A 20,459-nucleotide genomic window follows, 5' to 3' on the forward strand; every position below is an offset into this window, starting at 1 on the left:
CCAATGAATATACTGGGCGGTGGTGGTTATGAGGTGGATATGGTGGTGACCCAACTGACCGAGATGTTCCCATAGTACAAATGCCTCCCAACTCCTACCAAACCTATGACCCCGCCGAGAATTACGATGAGGAAGAGGACGACCCGTATGGCGGCTACGTGGGCTACCCCTCTCAGTACTACCGGCCCTCCTACCCACGGGCCCCTCACCCTGTCCAGCCCGGCCCTGACCACTCAGAGGATGCCATCGAGGTGAGGTCACCGGGAGTCCGCCGCTTCGCCAGGAGCCCGCCCCAGAAGGAAGGCGCCGCCCCTGACCGGGGAGACGCCATGAGGAAAGGGGCTGGGAAGTCGAAGACACGCAGCTGAAGTGCAGGACAGCAGTTGTGATTTTAGGGGGAGGAGCCGCAAGCCGTTCACAAGCCGTGCTCCCTGGTGAGCGCGCCGACAGAGGGAAATCCGAAAGTGCCTGATATATATATGATTTTTTTGGAGGGTGGGGGCGGGGATTGGGTGGGGGAGGACATGCTAGCATACAGTCGATGACTTTTCCTTGGTGAGGTTGCATGTCACCTGTGCGGAGAGCCTGAAAGCTCCGTGTGTGTTTAAAATGGGTTGCCTAATGCGCTTCTGTGTGGCGGCCATCTTTTGCAAACCACTAGTGCCACAGCGAACAACGTCCGCACAGCTCGTGTAATCAATGTTACATCTCTGCGCCTCGTTCCCTGTAACAACCTAATGTGTCGCTGCAGTCTGCTTCACAGTATGTCCACGCTGCTCCCTCCGGTTTATTTATTTAAACCAAATTTCTTCCATCTTGACATTTTAGGTTTTTTCCAGCACTCAGTTAATGTACCACTTTTATCAAGTTCTGTCACGCTTAAATCTCAACCTGCATCTTCAGGAACCAAACTTAAGTAGTTCTTTATCTACAGGTTATAATGCTTTCATAATAATGCAAGATTTTATGTCTGTGTCTTATAGCGTCACATTAGTCAGTGTTGTTGTGGAAAATATACTTTTTACTGGGATAAAGGAAAAACGGATACTTCTTGACCTGTTGGATTTTGTTGCATAAGATTAGGTGTCGTGCTGTCTGTTGTCTCAAGGAGGCAGAGAAGGTGCTCGAATATGTAATGTACAAACTAGCTGAATATGTGAAATGACCATTGTTCCGTCTTCACATTTTCTGGTATTCAGTGTGGGGCCTGTTCACTATGGAGGTGTGCTGAATAGTTAGGCCTGTGGTCTAATTTCCTTTCCGAGCGAAATGATCCGAATGTAGAACAGGTTTGCGAACGGAAAGCCTCATTACAAAACCTTTGAATCTAGGAAGTAATTTATTTTTACTTTGTTATTTGTTTTGTAACCAATAAAACTGAAGTACAACCATGGATGTTGTCGCCGTGTTGTTCCTGTGTTGTTCCTTGCTGTAGCTTTTCATTGGGTTGTCCAGCACATTTACATGGTTAGCAGCTCTTGGAGTGCGAGTCATCTGAAATTCTTTGGAGGCCAGCGGACCCTAATGGGGTGAGGTCAGGGGACAGAAGGATGTTTTCAAAGCCTGTCCACAGCAGGAAGTTGTATAAACTATGCTGACGAACTCCAGACAGTGACAAAAAAAGTAACAGGATCTCTAAATCTGGAGCCAAAGTGACAGGATCTTTAAATCAGGAGCCCAAGTGACAGTATTTTTAAGTCAGGAGCAAAAGTGGCAGGATGTCTAAAACATTTAATGTGAGATGATCTCTAAATAATTTGCCGAAGTAGCATGATCTCTAAATCAAGAGCCGAAGTGACAGGACCTTTAAATCAGGAGCCTAAATGCCTGAATCAGGAGTGAAGGTAAGTGAAGCGATCTCTAAATCAGGAGCCACAGGGACTGGATCTCTTGATCACGCTCCCTTAGAGGCTGTGCTGTCAGCATGGCCTGGTTTGTGGCTGTGGAATGCATCCATGCGACTCCCCTCCCGGCAGCATCATTGGGAACTCTGAGTAACGTTTGGCCCCCTGAACTCAATCCTGATGGGAGCACGGCAGGATCACCTGAAGGAAAAAATTAGGCCTCGACCTCGACTGCAGCAACATTCCACCCGCATCACATCTGTCCCACACACTAGCAAGACAGCAGGTACTGGCACCGGCACCTAAGACAAGCTGCCCTTCACCTTACCAGAATGCACCAGTTACTAGAGCACCGGTGGGACATTTCTGTCTTTCAGATAGTGATATTTTTATTAAGAAAACACATGCTTCAGAAGGCGCGGATGCCACACAGAGGTTTCCTCATAAGCCATCTGCAGGCAATTAAGGCCTCAAACTTCTGAAGACGTTGCAAAAAACGGTCTGTGGCCAGTGGGGGAGGCCAAAAAAACAGAAACCCCAAAAAGCCATCTATTTTAATATGCTCTGAATATTAGACCAGCAGAATATGTGACTGTGCCACAGCTACATTCACTGACAGACACCAGACCCTGGCGTCACCGCACACTAAACTGCAACTGCTGACGGCTAGCCCTGCGTCACCCATGTAGGTCACGGCCAATGTTTTTCATGTCGGCTTTGTCCAATTAAGACAAAGGAGGAGCAGTGGTTGAAAAAGAAAGCCAGTGGTTTATTTAATGTTATTAGGACAGCGTGGAAACGTGGTCAAAACATCATATCTTGAATGGTAAAAGAAACAATTCGAGGACTGGTGCAAAGCAGGAAAGAGGGGAATGGGAGGCGGAGCTTGGAGGTGGGTGAGGCCGGTCATTTCATCCTGTAGTCCTCTGGCCTGCAAAAGAAACACAGATCAGCCAGCTTAGTTTGAGCTTTTCAGCAGGCATACATGCTAGAACCCAAAACCTCATCCAACCCCAGGTCAACCAGGATTATAAACACTTCTAAGGTATACAGCAGTTCATTGGGGAAAGCTATGCTTTTCATGGGAAACTTCACAGACACACACGGTCTTCAACACGCACTGTCTGCAAAACACACATGCCCCATACCTTACGCCCATCCTCGTATGGCCTCAGTGAAATCAAACAGCTAATCTGGTGTTTACACATCCTTTAAGATTTGTACCATAAAGATGGCTTTCAAAAGCACCAGTTTGGATAAGCCCTCTAAAGCCATGCAACGTACAATTTGTTCAAACTAAACTGTGCTGCCTTCTGAATCACTGCCAAGGATTAAATCCTTCAAAAAGGGAAGAAAAACTCATTTATCATAGCAGAGCCCTTCTGACGCCCCCCCCCCCCCCCCCCACACCCCCCGCTGAACTTTACGTGGCTGGACATTGTGTGAAGCGCGTCTGGATCGGGGATTCTGGAGTGGATGCCCGTGGCGTGGCGTTATGAATGGCAAGCGTGAGGAGAGGCAGGTGTATGCGGTGGACCTTGCCGGTGCATGGAATGCTGTCACTGAAAAACAACAACCCCCCCCCGCCCAACACGCGTCTCTTCATCTGCAAGGTGCCAGCGTGGCTTATCGAATTACAAGACGAGACGGCAGCGCCAGTTCCAGTGTGGGCCATCGGGACGCTCGCGCGACCGCAATAATCTCCCCTCGCAGGTGCTCCTGGGCAGGGGAAATCTTAGCCGCGCCGCCAAACACGCGCAGACAATAAAGGCAGCAAGCTCGTTCCAGCTCCGCCGGATTCAAGGCATCGACGGGGCGCTTGTTATGCTAATTACTTTACCCCTTACAGTCGCCTGGGAGGGGAATTGGCTGTGCGAACCACTGCCCAAGTCATCAAATTGTTTACCCTTTATCCTGAATGGGGTTACAACGATGAAAACATGAGTCCATCTTTTAATCATCTCATTTTTTTCTGGATACTCCCCCAGATGCAAGTTATTTTAAGTTCTGACTTGTCCTGAACTGAGGTCCATAAAATACACCTGTCATCTTTTGTTACCGAATGATTCCAAACTGATATCAAAAGCCATTAAAAACATATCAAGCCTTTGATGAAATAAAGCAGACTGTGTGCGAGGTTCGACTGCAAGCCTGCGCACACGAACCAGCCCAAGCACACTGTGATTGCACTCCAGACAAGACAAAGAACAGAGAAGAAAGGCCCCTTGCGGGAGCCTCTGGCATGAAAACAAAGCGGTTAATTACAAACCATTATTCAAGCCTGTAGAACAGCGCACCTTTCATGGATGGGCTTTACCTTTGCAGGTTCAGCTCCCATGAAAGGGGCCTGAAACAGCTTTCTGCTTCTCACCAAAGCTTCGCGGCAGGATGAAAATGACACGAGTGGAGGGGGGTGGAGGAAGGGTGTTCTAAACCCATTTAGAACGGCATGCGACAGCATCTGCATCTGTGCAGTGTCTGCTCAGCCAGAAAAGGGGGAGCCGGGGGTGACGTCCCTCAGTGTGGAACGCAGGGATCGAAATGAGGTCACGTCACCGTCTTTTAAAGCTGCTGTCATAAGAGACTGCGCAGCCAAGGAGCACTCCCCCCAACTTTTAAAAAAGCTGAACTACAGAAAAATAAATAAATAAAATAAAATTCAATGAGGCAGAAGGATCTATTACTCCCCTGAACTCCGCAAGGCCATAAAAGAACTCGGTTATTTGTGACAAATTGGGTTTAGTGGCGATGCCCACACAGGTGCAGGTGTCAGGAGGAGCTGCTGATGGACGAGTGTGGACCCATCCGAGCCCCGTCGTCACAGACATCAGTCACCCTGACTCCCGAGTCACCTCATCACCGTGCCAACGGCGATCTGGCCTCTGGTGATGCAAGGGGGCTGGGAGCATGCAAATTATTAATAACATCATTATTTTGCTTGTTAGCTCTTATCTGGGGTAGAGGCCATTATTTGTTCTGACCTTGATGCACTTTGCCATTAATGATTTTGTTTTTTGCTTCATATGTATTTTTTACTGCTTGAAGAGACCACAAAACAATGTTCTGCACAAAACGGAAAACAACAGTGTCTGCTAAAATCACATCATGAATTTCGGCAAGGGGTGTTAAAGTCATTCATTAACGCCCTCTTATCGGTTTACATCGCCCCGCCGCCCCTCGTGAGGAATCGAATTGCCAATGTGTCGGGGGTGTGGAGTTTGTTTACAGAAGGAATGCCTTTCCAGACCAACCTTTCGTCTTGGGCAGTTTCTTTTAAGTGGAGATTTAAGATAAGGGTGGGGTGAAACTCGAGGTCAACCAATGAAAAGAGAACAAAAGTTTACTTTGTGCTCTGAGGCAAAAGTAACATATTCTGTATATTCTGGACTGAGAGACGTGATAACATTTGTTTTATGGCCTAGATATCAGTTGTATGGTGCACTCTGGATGTCCACAGCACTTCTTTTGAAAGAGCTTTTGTTTCCTCGTTTTCGGCCCAACCCTGCTCCTTCTGAACATTCTTTTAAAACATAACAGTTCCTCCATCTCAGTCCCCTGCCAATGTCGGCCATTCACGTTGTTTATAATAAAGACCCTTGTTTGCCCGATTACGTGGGAGAGGAGTGGAGTTAATGTGCATATTCAGCATGTCTGGGAAAACTGACCAAAACAGTCCACAGAATCCAATTATGTGCTCCGCTCCGCTCCAAGGAGGCCTTTTTAATGTGGGTCTGCTCTGCAGCAGAGCATTCTCTCTCTACAAATGATTTACAATTAATGATTTTTTAGCAAAATGAGAGACAAAAAATATTGTTAGGCTGCAGACCAACCAGGTTTTCCTAGCTGTGTACTTGTCACTGTACAGAAGACAAGGTGTTCGGGTTACAGTGAACACAGCAGGAATGGAAAAAGATACTGGATGCAAAACCACGCTCACACATCCATCCTGTCAAATCTGCACACCCTGGTTGTTATGCCCAAAACTCTGGCAGATACCGGGGACCTCCTACGTTGGCTTGCTGAGCCCTGCAGCCAGCAAAGGGCTGCACCATGATTGTACGGGCCCAGGCAGACGGCCTGCCCACTCGCTTTAACGCTGATCCTGGACCTGCGGGGCTCTCTTTGTTTGTGCTTGGACGTTGGGAATGTGTGGGAATGCGAGACGATGCTATGAGCCCTGCCGTTTCTCGCCGCTCCTAGCGTTTGCCACGGCCTGTCGTTGTCGAGGAGTAGTCCTGCAGCAAGCCGTGTCAAAACACCATTTGTCTATTTTTCTTATGTGCTGCCCATATCGGGAACAGATGTCCTGTGCTGCTGCTGAAGGCTGTCTGGACGCTCAGAGCACAGCTTCATAAATCAATGGCAAAGCCGCAGAACACTGTTGGGCACTTTGTCTTTATGGTGGCGGAATGAATATGCAGCTATCAAACGTATAACACATTAATGAACTGCTGCTCTTAGAGAGAGTTCAGTAGGTGTACTGACTGGACACTGGCATTCCTGTAATCACGTTTATGTGTGTTCTGTGATTATGACTCCAACAAATATTCTAAATGATTTCCTTGAGGTGTAGGACTATTAATTGGAAGATTTCACAAAAGATGTCCTTTTTTAACTTGATGACAGAGAAAATTCGCAAGAACTCGCAAGACTGTCCAACGCCAAGCGCAAGGCAGACCACGCATCCAGGCATCGGTCTGAAGATTCAGAAACAGGGAGATGCTTTGGCTGTGGCAGACTTGCAGGAGGATTTTGGAGACCACCCCCTTGGGGCGGAGACAAACTCTCCTACAGTGTCGAGTGGCATGGCATTAGGGACTATCAATTGCAGGCTCCCATGAGGCACAGGTTGGGGTGGGCCTGTCTCTCTGACTGATGGAGTCTGGCAAAACAGCCATGCCTGGGAAAGGTGCCCCATCACATTAAGAGAAGTGGAAAAGTGCCACTCAGTCTCATAGGCTGCTGAGGACTGTGTGCATTAATGGCCAGGAAAAATACAGTGTCCTTTCCACCCTCCAGCCTACATGCTGTAAATACATATTTATGAAGATGCCAATCCCATTTACATTATGTTCACTAGGGCTGCAAATCTTATCAGTATATGCATTTATTCCCCCTCCCGTTTTATGCCCTCACGCTGAGAGGGAATCTTAATGTATGACCTAAACCTGGACTCATGAATTAATTTTACTCTGAGCCACACTTATGCACCCACTCTGCTGCGGGACACTGAGCATGTGTACAAAAGTTGAAAGACCGACAAAAATGGAGGTAATAAAACATGAGCGAGCGGTGCTGTCATTTTCCCAGTTTACTCTCGTGCGGTAACTGAATGTGTTCGGGGCGCCTCTCGCCCACCGCCAGGAGAGGGAGATACAGAGAGAGAGAACGCGCATCTCGGCTCTTTTCACACGCCGTTAATGGCCCCATTCTCTGCCTCTAGTTAACGCCCTATAAACACCGTGCCGGGTCACTTTTATAGCAAAGGTTTATTTCACACCCATATATTATTTCTAGTACATAACAGCGGCAGTCACTTTTGGGCGAGCAAAAAGTACTGGGAGATTTTCCATATGTGCTGTGCTTTCCCTGCTGGGGCAAACGTTACAAGAATAATACTCGATTTTCTGAGCTTTCTGTCAGAGATGTATAATTTAATTACAGAAACAGATCTGCCTGTCTCATTATCATGTTAAGTCTTGCTTCCTGCTGATGCATTTAATTACACGCTCCGCGTGGCTTTTCCAGAACGTCCCGGGTCCAGTGTAATTACACGGGAGCGAAACCACAAACAGTCCCAACAGGGGCTTTAGACGTGTGTCCGCTTCGTTCTGAACCCACCCCCCCGTCTTCAAAGATGGATTATAACAATGCGTTGCGAGTGCAAGCGCCACTATCGTGTTTCAAAGAGACCGTCAACAAAGCTAACCTTGAAATGCTTGTTGACACAAGTGTCGTAAACACCCAGGGACTCATTCTAGAACAGCAAAGAATAAAAACCCTACATTACGTGCAGGATTAAGATGAGTTTATGGAAATAATTCTCTAAGGAAAGTTGTGGTTTCTCTGGGAGGAACATTAAACATTCAAATGCACAACAATTACAGAAGCGGGACTTGCAACAATTTCAAATACAAGTAGTCTGGAGGCTCTAAACCAGGAATATTTGCTCGTATAAACTGTTGTGCATTAAAAGCAGAAATTGAAATTGATGAAAAAAAAAGCTGTCAGTACTTGGGAAATACAGTTGATCTAAAAACTATACAGCAATGTCTTGCATTAGGATTTCTCAGAAATGATTAAGAGCATTTGTTTTCCCCTCCGGACGAATAGCAAGCCGAGTTTGACTGATGCATTGTTGGCGATGGAAACATGCTGCAGAAGACTGAAGTACAGGAATGGAGAAGACTGAAGTTGTACGCTGTCAAAAGGCAACGATGTCACGCTAGAATCTACTCTCAGGGAGCTCGTAGGGGAACCACTCGGGGGTCGTGATTACAAAAAGACCATCACGGATCCACTGTTTCAGCATGACGACAATTTTATAATCCAGAAAGTTTTGGACTGACCACAGCGTGAATTCCTTTGTCTTGAAATCTGAATTCCCTTGTCTTTATTTGAATGCCAATCCATATAAAAGCAGTCACGAAGGCTGCACTTGTCAGTTAGACAGAGTATGATTGTACTCTTGATGGAGCGCACCACCTTTTGAGCCAATGTTCTAGGCCGTACAGGAAAGCTTCTTCGCCAGGGTAGTTTTCTCCCCTGACATTTTAATACGAATGAAAGACACTCACACACTTAGAAGGAATTGCACTTTGAAATGTTTCAGTGCAGAGTAATTTAAAAATGAAGTATGAGTCTGCTTACTGCACACCAGCGAGGTCTTTGTGCGCAGTGCAAAGGAAAACGCTTCCATCCAAACATGACGTTCGTGCTTGGACGGAAACATCGTCTTTTGCAATATGCTAGAGTAAAAAAAAAACTTGGGACCAAAACGCAATGCGGATTTCCACTTAATTTTTAATGACTCCATTTCAACACCTAAAAGAGACTTTTCTGACTCTTGGTATATAATCAAGTTTTTGGTTTTACTGTGCTTGTGCAGAGATTGTTCATACAGATCGACACTGCTCAGGGAACATTTGGCGAATAAGACAGAATAAACGATTGGAGACTTCATAGTGTGTGTGTGTGTGTGTGTGTGTGTGCATGCGCGGCAGGGATAAAAGTTTGGAGAAGTCAAAATGTGTGAGGAGGGTGAAATTTTGGAGAAGTAAAAGGGGGTAACAATTTGAGAAGACAATGTGAGAGGGGGGTAAAAGTTTGAAGGGCACAGAATATAAGAGGTGAAAGTTTAAAGAAATCAAAATGTGAGAGGGGGGTTCAGATGGAGTGTGTGTGTGTGTATGGTTTCTGTAAACTTGCTGCCTGGAGACAACGTATCATCAAACTACACTCCTGGCTTTTGGTTATGAGACGTGTTAATATTGCCTTTTACACTAGAATAATGCATATCTATTAAATGATCGATGACAACAGAGATTAATAGAGCCCTCAGTCAGAGGACAACTTCCAGAGCTATTATTTAACTGCAACAGCCCTGAAGTAAAAACACCTTGAAAAATGAACCCTTCTACTTCAAAATACAACATTATTAAAAAGCGTGAAAAACCATAATTAGACACATATGATAAAACCGTGCCATTTAATATAATATTTGTATATGAGGACAACAGAGGAGAAAATGTAGAGTATAGAGTATAATAAAAAGTTTGTCTATATTTTACTGTGAGTTAAAAATGAATGTAATTCCCAGCATATCTTTCAGTTAGAAATATCCCTCCAGGCCTTGGCTGGTTATATTATATTATTATTTTATTTATTATTTATTATTATATTTACTCACACGTCTGAAGAGGCACTGCTCTGAAACACAGTCATTATAATTGCATTTGGAGATAGTTTCTCCTGACCGAAGCATCTGAACAGAAACAAGCCAAGTGCCTGAAGTTACATTACAGGCTTCAAAGAATCATTTAAAAACTGCCATTCAAAAGCATTCTCACTAGGAAAGTTGCGTGGGTGCTGCGATCAAAACTCATGTGTTTGTCCAAACTTGTTCTTCCATCCAACAAAACTGAAGATGCTAAAAAATAATTCACTTTGTCACGTATGGGTCATGGACTTTGATTAGTTACGTCTTGTAATGCTTTTTTGTTTTTTCTTTTCAGTTACAACCAACTGACATCATACAAATGAGTTTAGCGTCAGTCAACATATAAAGTACACATTTTCTTCAAAGCACATCATGAAAGTGATGAACAAGAGTCTAGCTTTTGCCAATTCTGCTTTGAAATGTTTTCATACTAATGCTTCAGCCCTATCAAATGCCATGTCTGATCGTTTCTGAAGGAAGAAAGGAAGGTGGATCTTTTCATTCTTCCAGGGTTAAAGATAAAAGTCGACGGTGCTTATTCTTCTGTAACAATGCGTAGTATAACATAACATAACCCCCAGAAGAAGGGACCCACAGTAAAGCCTGGATTCCATTCCGCTGCCCTGTGGTTTGTCCTCGCATGAACCAATAACAAAGTCAAAGCTCGAATGCTTCCCATCAGCGCTCCGGCTCAGATTGAATTCAGCTGCAATGAAGTTTGTCCTTTGTTAAGAACCAACTGTTTATTTATTTCTTTGCTACTTATATACCCACTAAGCTCAAAAGTGGCCGGAATTAAATAAAAAACAGCATGCTTTTGGCGGGAAGACGGTGACAATTGGCTAAAGTCGTTATTCAATGTTAACAACGAGCTCGTGACCACCCCCAATCGCCTTTGGCTGTGAAATCGGCTGCGCTCTTCCTACTCGGCATCCATCCTCATTAACGCCTCACCGTTCTCGCGTGCATATGTTTTTCTGTTCGACGACTGACCGCAGTCATCAGTTTACCTCTGGGGGCCCGCCTCGGCCCTTCCCGCGAGGTGAGCTCTTCAACCAGGGCCGCAATTATCTTTCATCTAGGCTACCATTCACTTAATAACAGGGGCCCGTGACGGATCGCTGAGCTGGGACCCAGCACCGCACGCCCTGAGGTTTATGGTAATGGTCATTTGTCAGCTGGTCTGCACCCTTTACCGGGGGAAACGGATAGCCATTTAATCAAGCTGCATCGCTTGAGAAAATTAAAGCCTGGAAAGCATTAGCATTCCGCCAATAAAGGTGGGCCAGATTATCTAGGGGGTGAGTGGCATTTTAGCAGGGGCGCTCTGGTGCTGTTCCTCCATGCCTGCTCACATGTTTGCAGGCAGGTTATTGAGATTTACGGTTAAAGATGAGCCAGCTGTCTGGTCGTTTGATGGCCAGGGGCTTTTGGAGGAAGCTGGGATAGACTAGATGAGTCGTGGCTGAGGGACAGGAAGGCCTGTGGCATGTGCTTCCTATGACTCTTTTAAAGAGAACAGAGGACTCAATGCAGCTCATACCAGAGGGAGCGTGGGGACGGTCAGAGCGCTGGGGGGAGCATCAGAACAAGTGTGCGCATCTGTGTGTGTGTGTGTGTGTGTGTGTTTATGTGACCGTTCACCCCTGCTCACCCCAGTACCACTTCCCGCCCCCAAACGCAGTAAATCAGCTTCACTGGGTGACTGCACTGTTTCAGACCGCGCTCACACTGCCATGGCGCTTACAGCCCCAATAGCAGCCCTGCCCAGCATGGCGGGAGATCAATCGGTGAGGGGACACTTACGGCGTCCACAGGATGGGGAAGGCATCACGCTCCTCCTGGGTGTACTCGTTCAGCTTTCTGGGGATCTCTCGGGGCTGGGGGAGCTCCTCAGTCAGGTTGCGTAGGATGTCCTCGGGAATCTCCTAAAATGAGAGAAAGCGTCTTTCTCCCCTGTATGCATCTGTCCTGCCTGTACTCAGAGCCCTCTCAGCCCCAGGGCAAGACCGAGGGGCGACAGCCACAACAGCCACAACTCTCCGCCTTAACATATAATGGCACAAGTGTGTGAGCTCACTCAGCTGGGAAATGCAAGGAGATGTGAGGTAGATTACAGCTGATATGTGGGAGCCTCCAGTCAGCTGGGCTGCAGCACCTCCTTATCTTTACATGCAGAATGGGGGCGGGTGCTGCTGCACGGGTGGAGGGGGGCTTACATCATCCGGGAAGAGGTGCAGCCGCTGCATCATGGTCCTCCTGGTCAGGTTTTTGGGGAGCATCCCATACACAGCCAGCTTGATGATCTGCAGGTCAGAAGACACACAGACACACACACATGCACAAAATTTGAGTCTCGGAACCTGTGAAAACAGTTCACTCACTGGCCCGTGTGTCAGGCCCTCAGGCCAGAAGCTCTGGGAAACGCAGATTCTTCAGACCATCGGAGCCCTAATTCATGCTGACGAGACGCAGCTGTGCTCACGCTGTCCCGTCCTTGCGTGGCCGCTGAGATGGTGCGAGATTGAGCCGTCATCGGCCCGCTTTCTGGACGACCGGCGGGGATGTAAATCCCGCTCGTAAAGCGCATCCCGGCTCTGCCGGCCGCCGTTCCGCCACGCTGCGAGGAAGCAGGTGGGAGGGCCCGCACTTCACTTTTTCCACCTCAGCTCCGCCCAGGCAGGCCGTGTCCTGATCGCAACCGGCTGACCAAGTATTTAGGTCAGGCGGAGAGGGGGTAAAAAAAAACCCCATGAGCCTCCTCAGACTGACACTGCCCGGCAGATGTGTTTTTTCCTGTGTGAACTGTCAGAGCTAATAGCCTCGCAATTTACAAGAGCGGTCCCTGACCGTAATTTTAGTGCTGTGTTACGCAAGAATACCGTGAGTGGGATGAATATCAGGGTCTGGCTGCCTTTTTTCCACCTTTGCTCTTAAGAATTTGTGTAGACCTCCTTCTCTCAATCTCTCAAATGAACAGACCTCTCCCTTGTAAAGTGGTGCTGGCAAAACCCTTTATATGCATGCAATGTGCACAAAGTCCGTCATGCTTTAGCTGAATATTTTTTGTCAGTGTGTGGGTGACAGATGTGCACTATCAGGGGCAGTGGCAGGAGGGGGGTCACACAGGTGCGAACGTTACGTGGGACTCTCCGCATGACAGACCCCCCCCCCCACCATCAGAAATAGCAGCATTTGACAGGCGTTCATCTCATTAGCAGGAGTTGATACGCCAGCGGGATGAGACGAGGCAGGGATCCAGAGCTCTCTGTGAAAACATCTGAGCCTCTGAGCTGGCTGCGGTCCTTCACGGTCATTCCTGGTCATGGTCAGCGTCACATCACAGAACCCTGGTCCTGAAATGGTCAGCTAATGTCCCAGAGGCATGAGGAAACTTCAATCTGATGACGTAAGTGCATGTTCCTCGTTGATGGTGCAGAAGTATTATGTCGAAGTATCTGCCCCGCATTTGAGGAGACATTGTGTGATCATGTTAATAGATTTGTGGTGATGCGCTGGCATTGTGGCTGAAACATGACTCTGCCAATGCAGAAAATTAGTTTGATTTTCCATGACTCAGTGGCCACACATTCTGTTTGTACTTCAAAAAAAAAAAACTAGAAAAAAAACAACTAGAAAAACAACGGATGGTTCCTGAGTGACTCAGTAAGCAGGACTCAATTTGATCGCAGGCTGAGCCCTACGGCCTGGGTTTGCAATCGTCTGTGTCACCTACAATGACCAGGAATAAACTGGCTTTGATCTGCTGGGGATACGGTTTGGTAGCCTGGCAAGGGCTTCCTAATCTCACCACTCTCAGGCACCTTGCGATTCATCAAATGCCTGTGTGTTACCTAGATGACTTCAGTACATTAGCAACTGTGCTCCAACTGGCACTCTACTCCACTGTGGTGTACTCTGGGACTTGAAGTTCAAGAGTGCACGACACTACGGAACTTCAAATAGCTGTTGGCTGCCTGCAAGTGTATCTGAGGATTGCCTGGGCCTTGCTTCAGTCCTCCTGCATGACTGCAGACACTGCCTTGGTGAGACGTGTCCATTGTACATCTGCCAATTCCAAACAGAATTCCATTAAGAATACCTGTGATGGAGTGAGCACAGAGGCTGTCAGGGAAGGTTGCTAAACATTACTTTTACCAGCCACGCTTTAGCAAATGACACCTTACAGCCAAGTTTCAATGTTTGTTGGAATCTTCCCTTTTTTCTTCTAATGTCCTACTGTCTTTGATACTTGTGTTTTTCACAAACTAACGAACCCGTGTCAGCTACCTATGAATCTATGAATATTATTGCTGCGTTTACGGCTCAGAACTAGACCTTCTCTCATATGCTGGACCTTTGCCGGGAAACTCCTGGCTGGAAGAGGAGAGTGGCGATTTGTAACCCGAGCTGGCGTGGCTTACTCATCCACGCGCTCTCGGACACCTGCCACCTGCACTCCGAGGGCCTCGACGCGGGGCCCGTCCGCATCGGCGGCGGTGCGGCAGAGCCTCTGATTACGGCCAGGTGTTTGTGCCGGGAAACAGTGCTTCCAAATCCCCCTGGTCTAAGCAGGCGAAAACAATTTCCGAAGAGTGGAGTCGGTGGGTAGGGTGGGAGGGAGGAGGGGTTGGAGGGAGGGGTTAGAAGTACCAGCGAGCCAGGAGAAGAAGTGACAGGAACATCGCAGTGTAATACCACTGGAGCGATGAATCATTCTCTTGCAATATCAACCGCGGCTGGCTTTCGCTTTGGGCAAAAAAACACAAACATATCCCCATTCTTCCTGCCGACGTGGACTGTGTTGCAGTGCGGCGGCAGCCTCGCGGCTCGCCGGGAAACACAGAGACGTTTAATTGAATGTACACTCAGGGGTTTCGGCTCGCGCCTTCTCTCCACTTATCAACCTTATCCGCTCCCCGGCTGCTTCTCCAGTGCACCTCTGCAGCCCTTTAGGAACATACCATGAGTGTCTTGTAAAAGCTTCTGAATTTTCCTAGTCTGGAAAATTAGGTCACAGCGCCCCCAATGGGTGTGTTGCAAAACCTGCAGCAGCTCGAGTCTGCAGACTGTAAGTTATTTGGAAGCTCTCTGCCTTATAGACACATCTGTACCTTTATAGTCACATCTGTACTTTTGTTTTGTGTTGGAAGAAAAATCTAGGGCTGGCAAAAATGTTGTTTATTCAGGTACCCTTTTAACAGAATTGTCAGTGGTCCTAACATCAGCATACAGGGCCAGAGACCGCCCCGACCCTGATGCCCCCCTCCCAAAGGCATTCGCCCCCCTCACCCTCTGAACTCACCGCTTTGGGGTCTTTCATATGAAGCTGGGCTGCTGTGACCTGCTTGAATCCACCTGGGTACCTTCAAACGGAACAAAACAAGCAGTCCGTCATTTCAGCAAGGACTAACTGCTGTGGGAAACCACATTCTTCATCAGCTACACATCAACTCATTTGGAACACATCCTTTAATGGGGGTAGGTGGCTCTGGTCCTTTAGACTGCCATGGTCACTGATCTTCGTTCCAGTTCCAAACAGAATGGTTTAACTCAGCCCTGTCACCTGTGCCCCCAGGTCAAGAGGAGCTGCTAATCACAAGGTGCCATTGCGAGCAACAAGTACTCAAGCCTTAATTATGAGGACAACCCAGTTCCATGACACACACGGTGACATTAGTGACAGGACAGGTGCTCTTACCCCGTGTGAGAAGAGTAGACCTTCTGTTCCCACTTGTTCCCGGAGAACGCAATATGTCTTGTGTTCTTGACGATCACATGATCACCGCAGTCACCTGCAGAAGCAGAGAATCATGCAGCGTTACTCTGTATGCCACTGTATCGGCTGCAAGCAGTCACATTACCATTTATAACTTGAACTTTGTAATGCTGAAATATGCATCCTCAAGTAAGGATGATTACTTTCTGGCTTCTTTCCAAAGAACAGATGGTTTACCACTTGCTTAGACATCTGTGCAAACATGACATTTCTTTATATAATTATTCATGTGGTGAATTTATGGATACATTTATTTCCATCCATTTCGCATCTTTCATGCGTTTTGATGCGTTTCGTTTCCACTGTTTGTATTCTTCTCCTGTTTTCCAGGACTCCCTCTTTTCCAGGGGTCAGGGAATCATTTTCCACTTTTTCTTCCAGCAGCCTCTGGGTTTCCCGGTTTCTCAGTTTCCCCCAGGGAGACGCACTCTGCCCAGCACTTTGCCACCATGCAGACGCAGAGTGTGCTGCAGCAAACACATCCTGACACAGTCACTCACCAGACCTGAGGGTGTATTGGCAATGAGGAGTGACTCAGCAGGCCTTTCCTGAAAGTGCATTTTTTGACGAAATGTCACTCTCTTTCCCGGACAGCTTGAGGCCGACACATGTTAAGCCGCTGTATCTCAGCACTGGCGTAAGAATGTATCTGTGAGTGACAGGCAGGAACAGGGCGTACCCCCTGCTGCCTCCATTCAATAATGCCAGCTAAGAGAGAGGGGAGGTTTGGAGCACAGGGATGGACCATCCATTAAAGTGCATAAACACGTGGAAAAATGTGCTGCGTCAATGCTTTACACTCAAACAAAACCGCACATAACAATCGCCTAGTGTGCTCAGCTCCGCCCACAGAGCATCTTGACCAACAGGAAGGCTGCGCTGCCGTAGAGGCGGTTTTTATGTGCTCGACTCCCTCTCAGCAGCGGAGATGGGAGGTCAGGCGTGCATGAAAGGCCGGAATGCATTTCCTCCAGGTCCGCGGGGTTGTTCGTCTGCCAGCGGGAGGCTTTCATTAAAAGCGACGGCAAGCAGAGCAGAGGTGGGAGGTGAGGTTACACTTGGTCACAGCGCTCCGGCGGGTGCACCCCCACGGGGACTGCAGGGACATATGAGCGACAGCCAAGATGCAGGAACAGCGGGCGGGATGTGTGGCCTTGCTTGCCCATCCGCAGCTCTGTCAGTCACGGCTATTGTGGCTCATAGCAAGCACTACCACCAGAAACACACATTCACCCAAACGTACACCAGTGCTGAAAACTTTACTTAAGACAAGTGCAATTCAAAAGGACGCTGTGTCATCATGGATGAAGCTACCCATCGCTGAGCTGGTGCTCTGTGCCAGTTGCCACAAAGTATGTTTTTTGGTTAACTCGTCTGCAAAAGGAACAGAGCACTCTGCCAGCTGATCAAACTTCAGCACTCTCTTAGGAGGGGAAATGTTATGTTTGCATTTGACACTGTCATTTTGCAGATGCTTACAAATGCCTAAGTGCATCTATAAAACCACAGGGACAGCAGAAAGTACAGAACACAACAAGTGTCCATCCATTACTCAGTGCTGTCACAGCTAGAGGTGCCGTAAGAACACAAGTGCTACAATAAATCCACAAGAGCAATACGTAACACATAAAGTTATATGCGCACAGCTACTCAACATACACCACAGTAATATAATACAGAAATAACACAAAGATGAGTTATGACTGAGCAGTGGAGCCAAGATGCAGTATTAAGAGCTGGGTCCCCCACTGAGTCCCTGCGGAGGTAGCTGGTTGCTACGCAGAAGGTAGCTATTTCAGAGGGCCAGACCGGTCGCCATCCTGAAATTAATCCCACACCTACAAAGACCGTGGGCCTGAACTGTGCTGGATGATTCCTTTTTGAAAAGCACAGCACCGGGCAAGCTGAGATAGTGTTATTTCCACATGCCCCTCCCTCTGGGCTGCTGTGAGTCAGACTTGAGGGATAGTTTTTCATATTGTCCGCTGCAAACTCCCTCCGCCTTACAGCAGCAGTTTGCGTCTGCCTTTGTGCCATGAAAATGAAAAATGGAGAAACAGTATCTACATCCCATAGATTACCCTGGTGCAATAAGCCTTACCGTCAACATTTAATATCTCCAAAACCGAGGATATACATCACCCCTAATGAGTTAGATTACAGCAATTCTTTTTATGGATGATACGGCATTAAAAGAGGGTGTCCAGCATCCTTCACTAGTAACCACATTCTTACCATAGCTATGACCTCTTACACTGACAAGCTGACCATCATCTTTCACTCAATGAATTGATGACCTGTTCCGCACTCTCACAGGATGGCTGTGCAACACCAAATTTAAGGTCCATGGACAGGATGAGGGCCACATTCACTGCACTGCGCTTCATGCTTATCTTTCAATAATAAATATTAAAAAATGAAAAACAAAAACCCTGTTTCTTTGCTTTTTCTTTGAGTGGCCGAAATTAACAAAAAAAAAAAATCTTGCACAGGGAATTTAAACAATGAAACACCTTTTTCATTTTTCACTCCACTACATTTATCACACCAGGGTCATCAGAAGGGCATGCAGCATCATCAAGGACAGCACGCACCCCCGACACAGTCTCTTCACACTCCTGCCATCAGGCAGACGCTACAAAAGTGTGAAGGCTAGGACTACAAGACTAACAAACAGCTTCTTTCCACAGGCCATCAGGCTTGTGAATGTACACTGCACTTTCCAATCAACCTAACTCTGAACACCGGTGAACTCCCTTACAGCGATAAGCGCAATATCATATAAAACACATCTCAGGAGCATATGCACAATGCACTCTATGTCCGCTTCGCACAATAGTGCACAACTATATGTTTACATATTTATAACACACTGGTGTACATATATTTTATATTCTAGTGTTCTTTGTGTGTCCAGATCTTTTTATATTTTATTTTGTACTTAAAATAAAAAAAAATTCTTTATGGTAGTGTGCCAAAGGAGGACCAGCAAAGTAAGAATTTCATTGTATGGTGTAACAACACATTTCGCTGTGCATATGACAATAAAAGACTCTTGACTCGACCTTTTTAAAGTGATCAGATCATGTCATAAAGTGGCCATTGTTTACTTTGTCAGTTCATTTAAACAAATGTGATAAGGACCAGTATTATGATGTGTTGAATCCTTGACAGAAATCTACATTAATCTCAGTATTACTGCTGTCTCTGGCCCCTCAACAAAATTAGATTTAGGACAGGTATGATTGGCTGGTGTGACTTTCCAGTGGTGTCAGAAACATGCTGCAAGGGCACAGAAGAAACCTGATGCCGTTCTCAATGCATCAAAGCAAAGAAATTGCTGGGTTCAACTTGGCAAATGCTCTGTGTTTCAATGCAGAGCTCTCATTGGATATCATCTCTTTCTGGTGCAACTTAAGTTTTGACAAACAGGATTGAGTCATTGTGCTGAAAAAGTGTTCTTATTTGTCCCTCCATGTTATCATAGCCCCACCATGTGGTCATTATTAAAATAGCAGTAAGTCAGCAGCGCTGTACACCAGTGCGATTTTACAACTAACAGCCCTGCCACCGACCTCCTCTTGGCTCTTGTGGCCCTATGATCATGGCATACGAGACAAATTTTAATATGTAGCAAAATTTGCAACGGATGGATGACATAATTACATCATCAGCCAAAACCTGCGACGCTGCACTGTGAAAAGTAGAAAGAGGTTGAAAGGGTAGGCGCTTACTCAGTGCATGGTATATGGGTTTATGTTTCCCCTGCAGTCTGACTGAACACATGGTCGCGATCTTCCCCGGGGGCTGCATTTTGGCGTCTATCAGGTACCACGACCTGGCGAACGTAGCCCATTGCTAGAGAGACAATGACAGGGACAGAGACAAAAACCATAATGAATATGAATGCAACGATTAACAGTTAGCAAGACAGCTGAAGTCACACCTCACCACACCGAATTACACAAGAGTCTTTAATTTATCTCCTGATGTGCGCGTATGTGACTTGTAATTTCATAGTGAACGATCTTCTTTATCAAGATAGACGTTGTTTTGGCTAGTTAGTTTTATTAATTCATTCCCTCATGTGGACCGGCTCACATGTCAAGCATTTTGAGTTAAATATATGAAATTTGGGATTTGCATTTGTGGCTGACAAGACAGTATACATAAACACCTATCTGACCACTTAGCTTCCTAAATTAGGTAGGCAGCTAGCTAATCGAGCTAGCAGGACTGGACACGGGGGGGTGTTGAAAGACCATTGGATGTAGTGTGACAGGAAACACTAGTGGCTGGATAGTTAGCCAACTAATTGGTAGGTAACGTCGCCTACAGAGGTTTACATCACTAGATAACTAGGTTATTGTTAACAAAACCGCTCATTAACAAACGTTAGCTAACGAAAGACAGTCCGACTGTTGATTACCTAGCTAGGTTTACTTCTCAGAATGAGCATGGCGGCTTTTCGTTGAATTCACTACGCACAGATTTTTACAGAACAACGAAATTAAACCGTAACACGAGAAACACATTTGTTAAATAGTCTTACCTGGGCAGATTTTGTAAAACTGGACATACCCGTAATGATTAGCTTGACCCCCAATGTGACATCTTTTGCAACGCTGTGAAGTAGCCGATATGCACACTGTGTGTATAGAGGAGTAGTTCCAAAAGTCACTCAATATTAAAAAAAAAATGTTGTCACTGTGTTTAAAATACTTTATAACCCTAGTATAACTGTATAGCTTTTATAACTGTAAAATTTCGGTGATTATGACACACAGAGACAGCTCAGTTAAAGGAGAAGTATATAACTAATCTTCATTGTTACGTTTTATTTTGTGTTTTCAAGCCGAGAGTATTTTGAGGTGGCTCCTGACGTCAGTGAATGAGA

At 46.5% G+C, this 20,459-nt stretch overlaps 2 protein-coding genes across 2 annotated transcripts in view; one reads left to right on the forward strand and one right to left on the reverse strand.

Moving 5' to 3' along the window:
* col14a1a (collagen, type XIV, alpha 1a) overlaps positions 1–465 on the forward strand; it is a 90,004-nt gene extending 89,539 nt beyond the window's left edge. The window contains exon 49 of the mRNA XM_036537998.1: positions 34–465. Coding sequence (XP_036393891.1) covers positions 34–368 — 335 coding nt within the window. The 3' untranslated portion in view covers positions 369–465. The remainder of the gene's footprint in view (positions 1–33) is intronic.
* A 2,127-nt stretch (positions 466–2,592) lies between these two features.
* On the reverse strand, positions 2,593–20,186 carry mrpl13 (mitochondrial ribosomal protein L13). Its single transcript, XM_036539097.1, has 7 exons — positions 20,115–20,186; positions 19,297–19,420; positions 15,485–15,578; positions 15,089–15,149; positions 12,003–12,089; positions 11,590–11,711; positions 2,593–2,775 (listed from the first exon to the last, which is right to left on the reverse strand). Exons 1-7 carry the CDS (start codon positions 20,139–20,141, stop codon positions 2,751–2,753), a joined length of 540 nt encoding a protein of 179 aa, XP_036394990.1. The 5' UTR covers positions 20,142–20,186; the 3' UTR covers positions 2,593–2,750.
* Positions 20,187–20,459: the final 273 nt, after the last annotated feature.

The sequence above is a fragment of the Megalops cyprinoides genome, chromosome 10 (genome assembly GCF_013368585.1).
Source record: "Megalops cyprinoides isolate fMegCyp1 chromosome 10, fMegCyp1.pri, whole genome shotgun sequence".
NCBI lineage: Eukaryota > Metazoa > Chordata > Actinopteri > Elopiformes > Megalopidae > Megalops > Megalops cyprinoides.

Bases quoted from the DNA above. Each gene is read 5' to 3' on its own strand.
- mrpl13 (XM_036539097.1), bottom strand. From the start codon at position 20,141: ATGTCCAGTTTTACAAAATCTGCCCAG. The intron at 19,421-20,114 runs GTAAGACTATTT...TTGTCTCTCTAG, and splicing joins GTTTTACAAAATCTGCCCAG to CAATGGGCTACGTTCGCCAG. The intron at 15,579-19,296 runs GTAAGCGCCTAC...CTGCTTCTGCAG, and splicing joins ACCCATATACCATGCACTGA to GTGACTGCGGTGATCATGTG.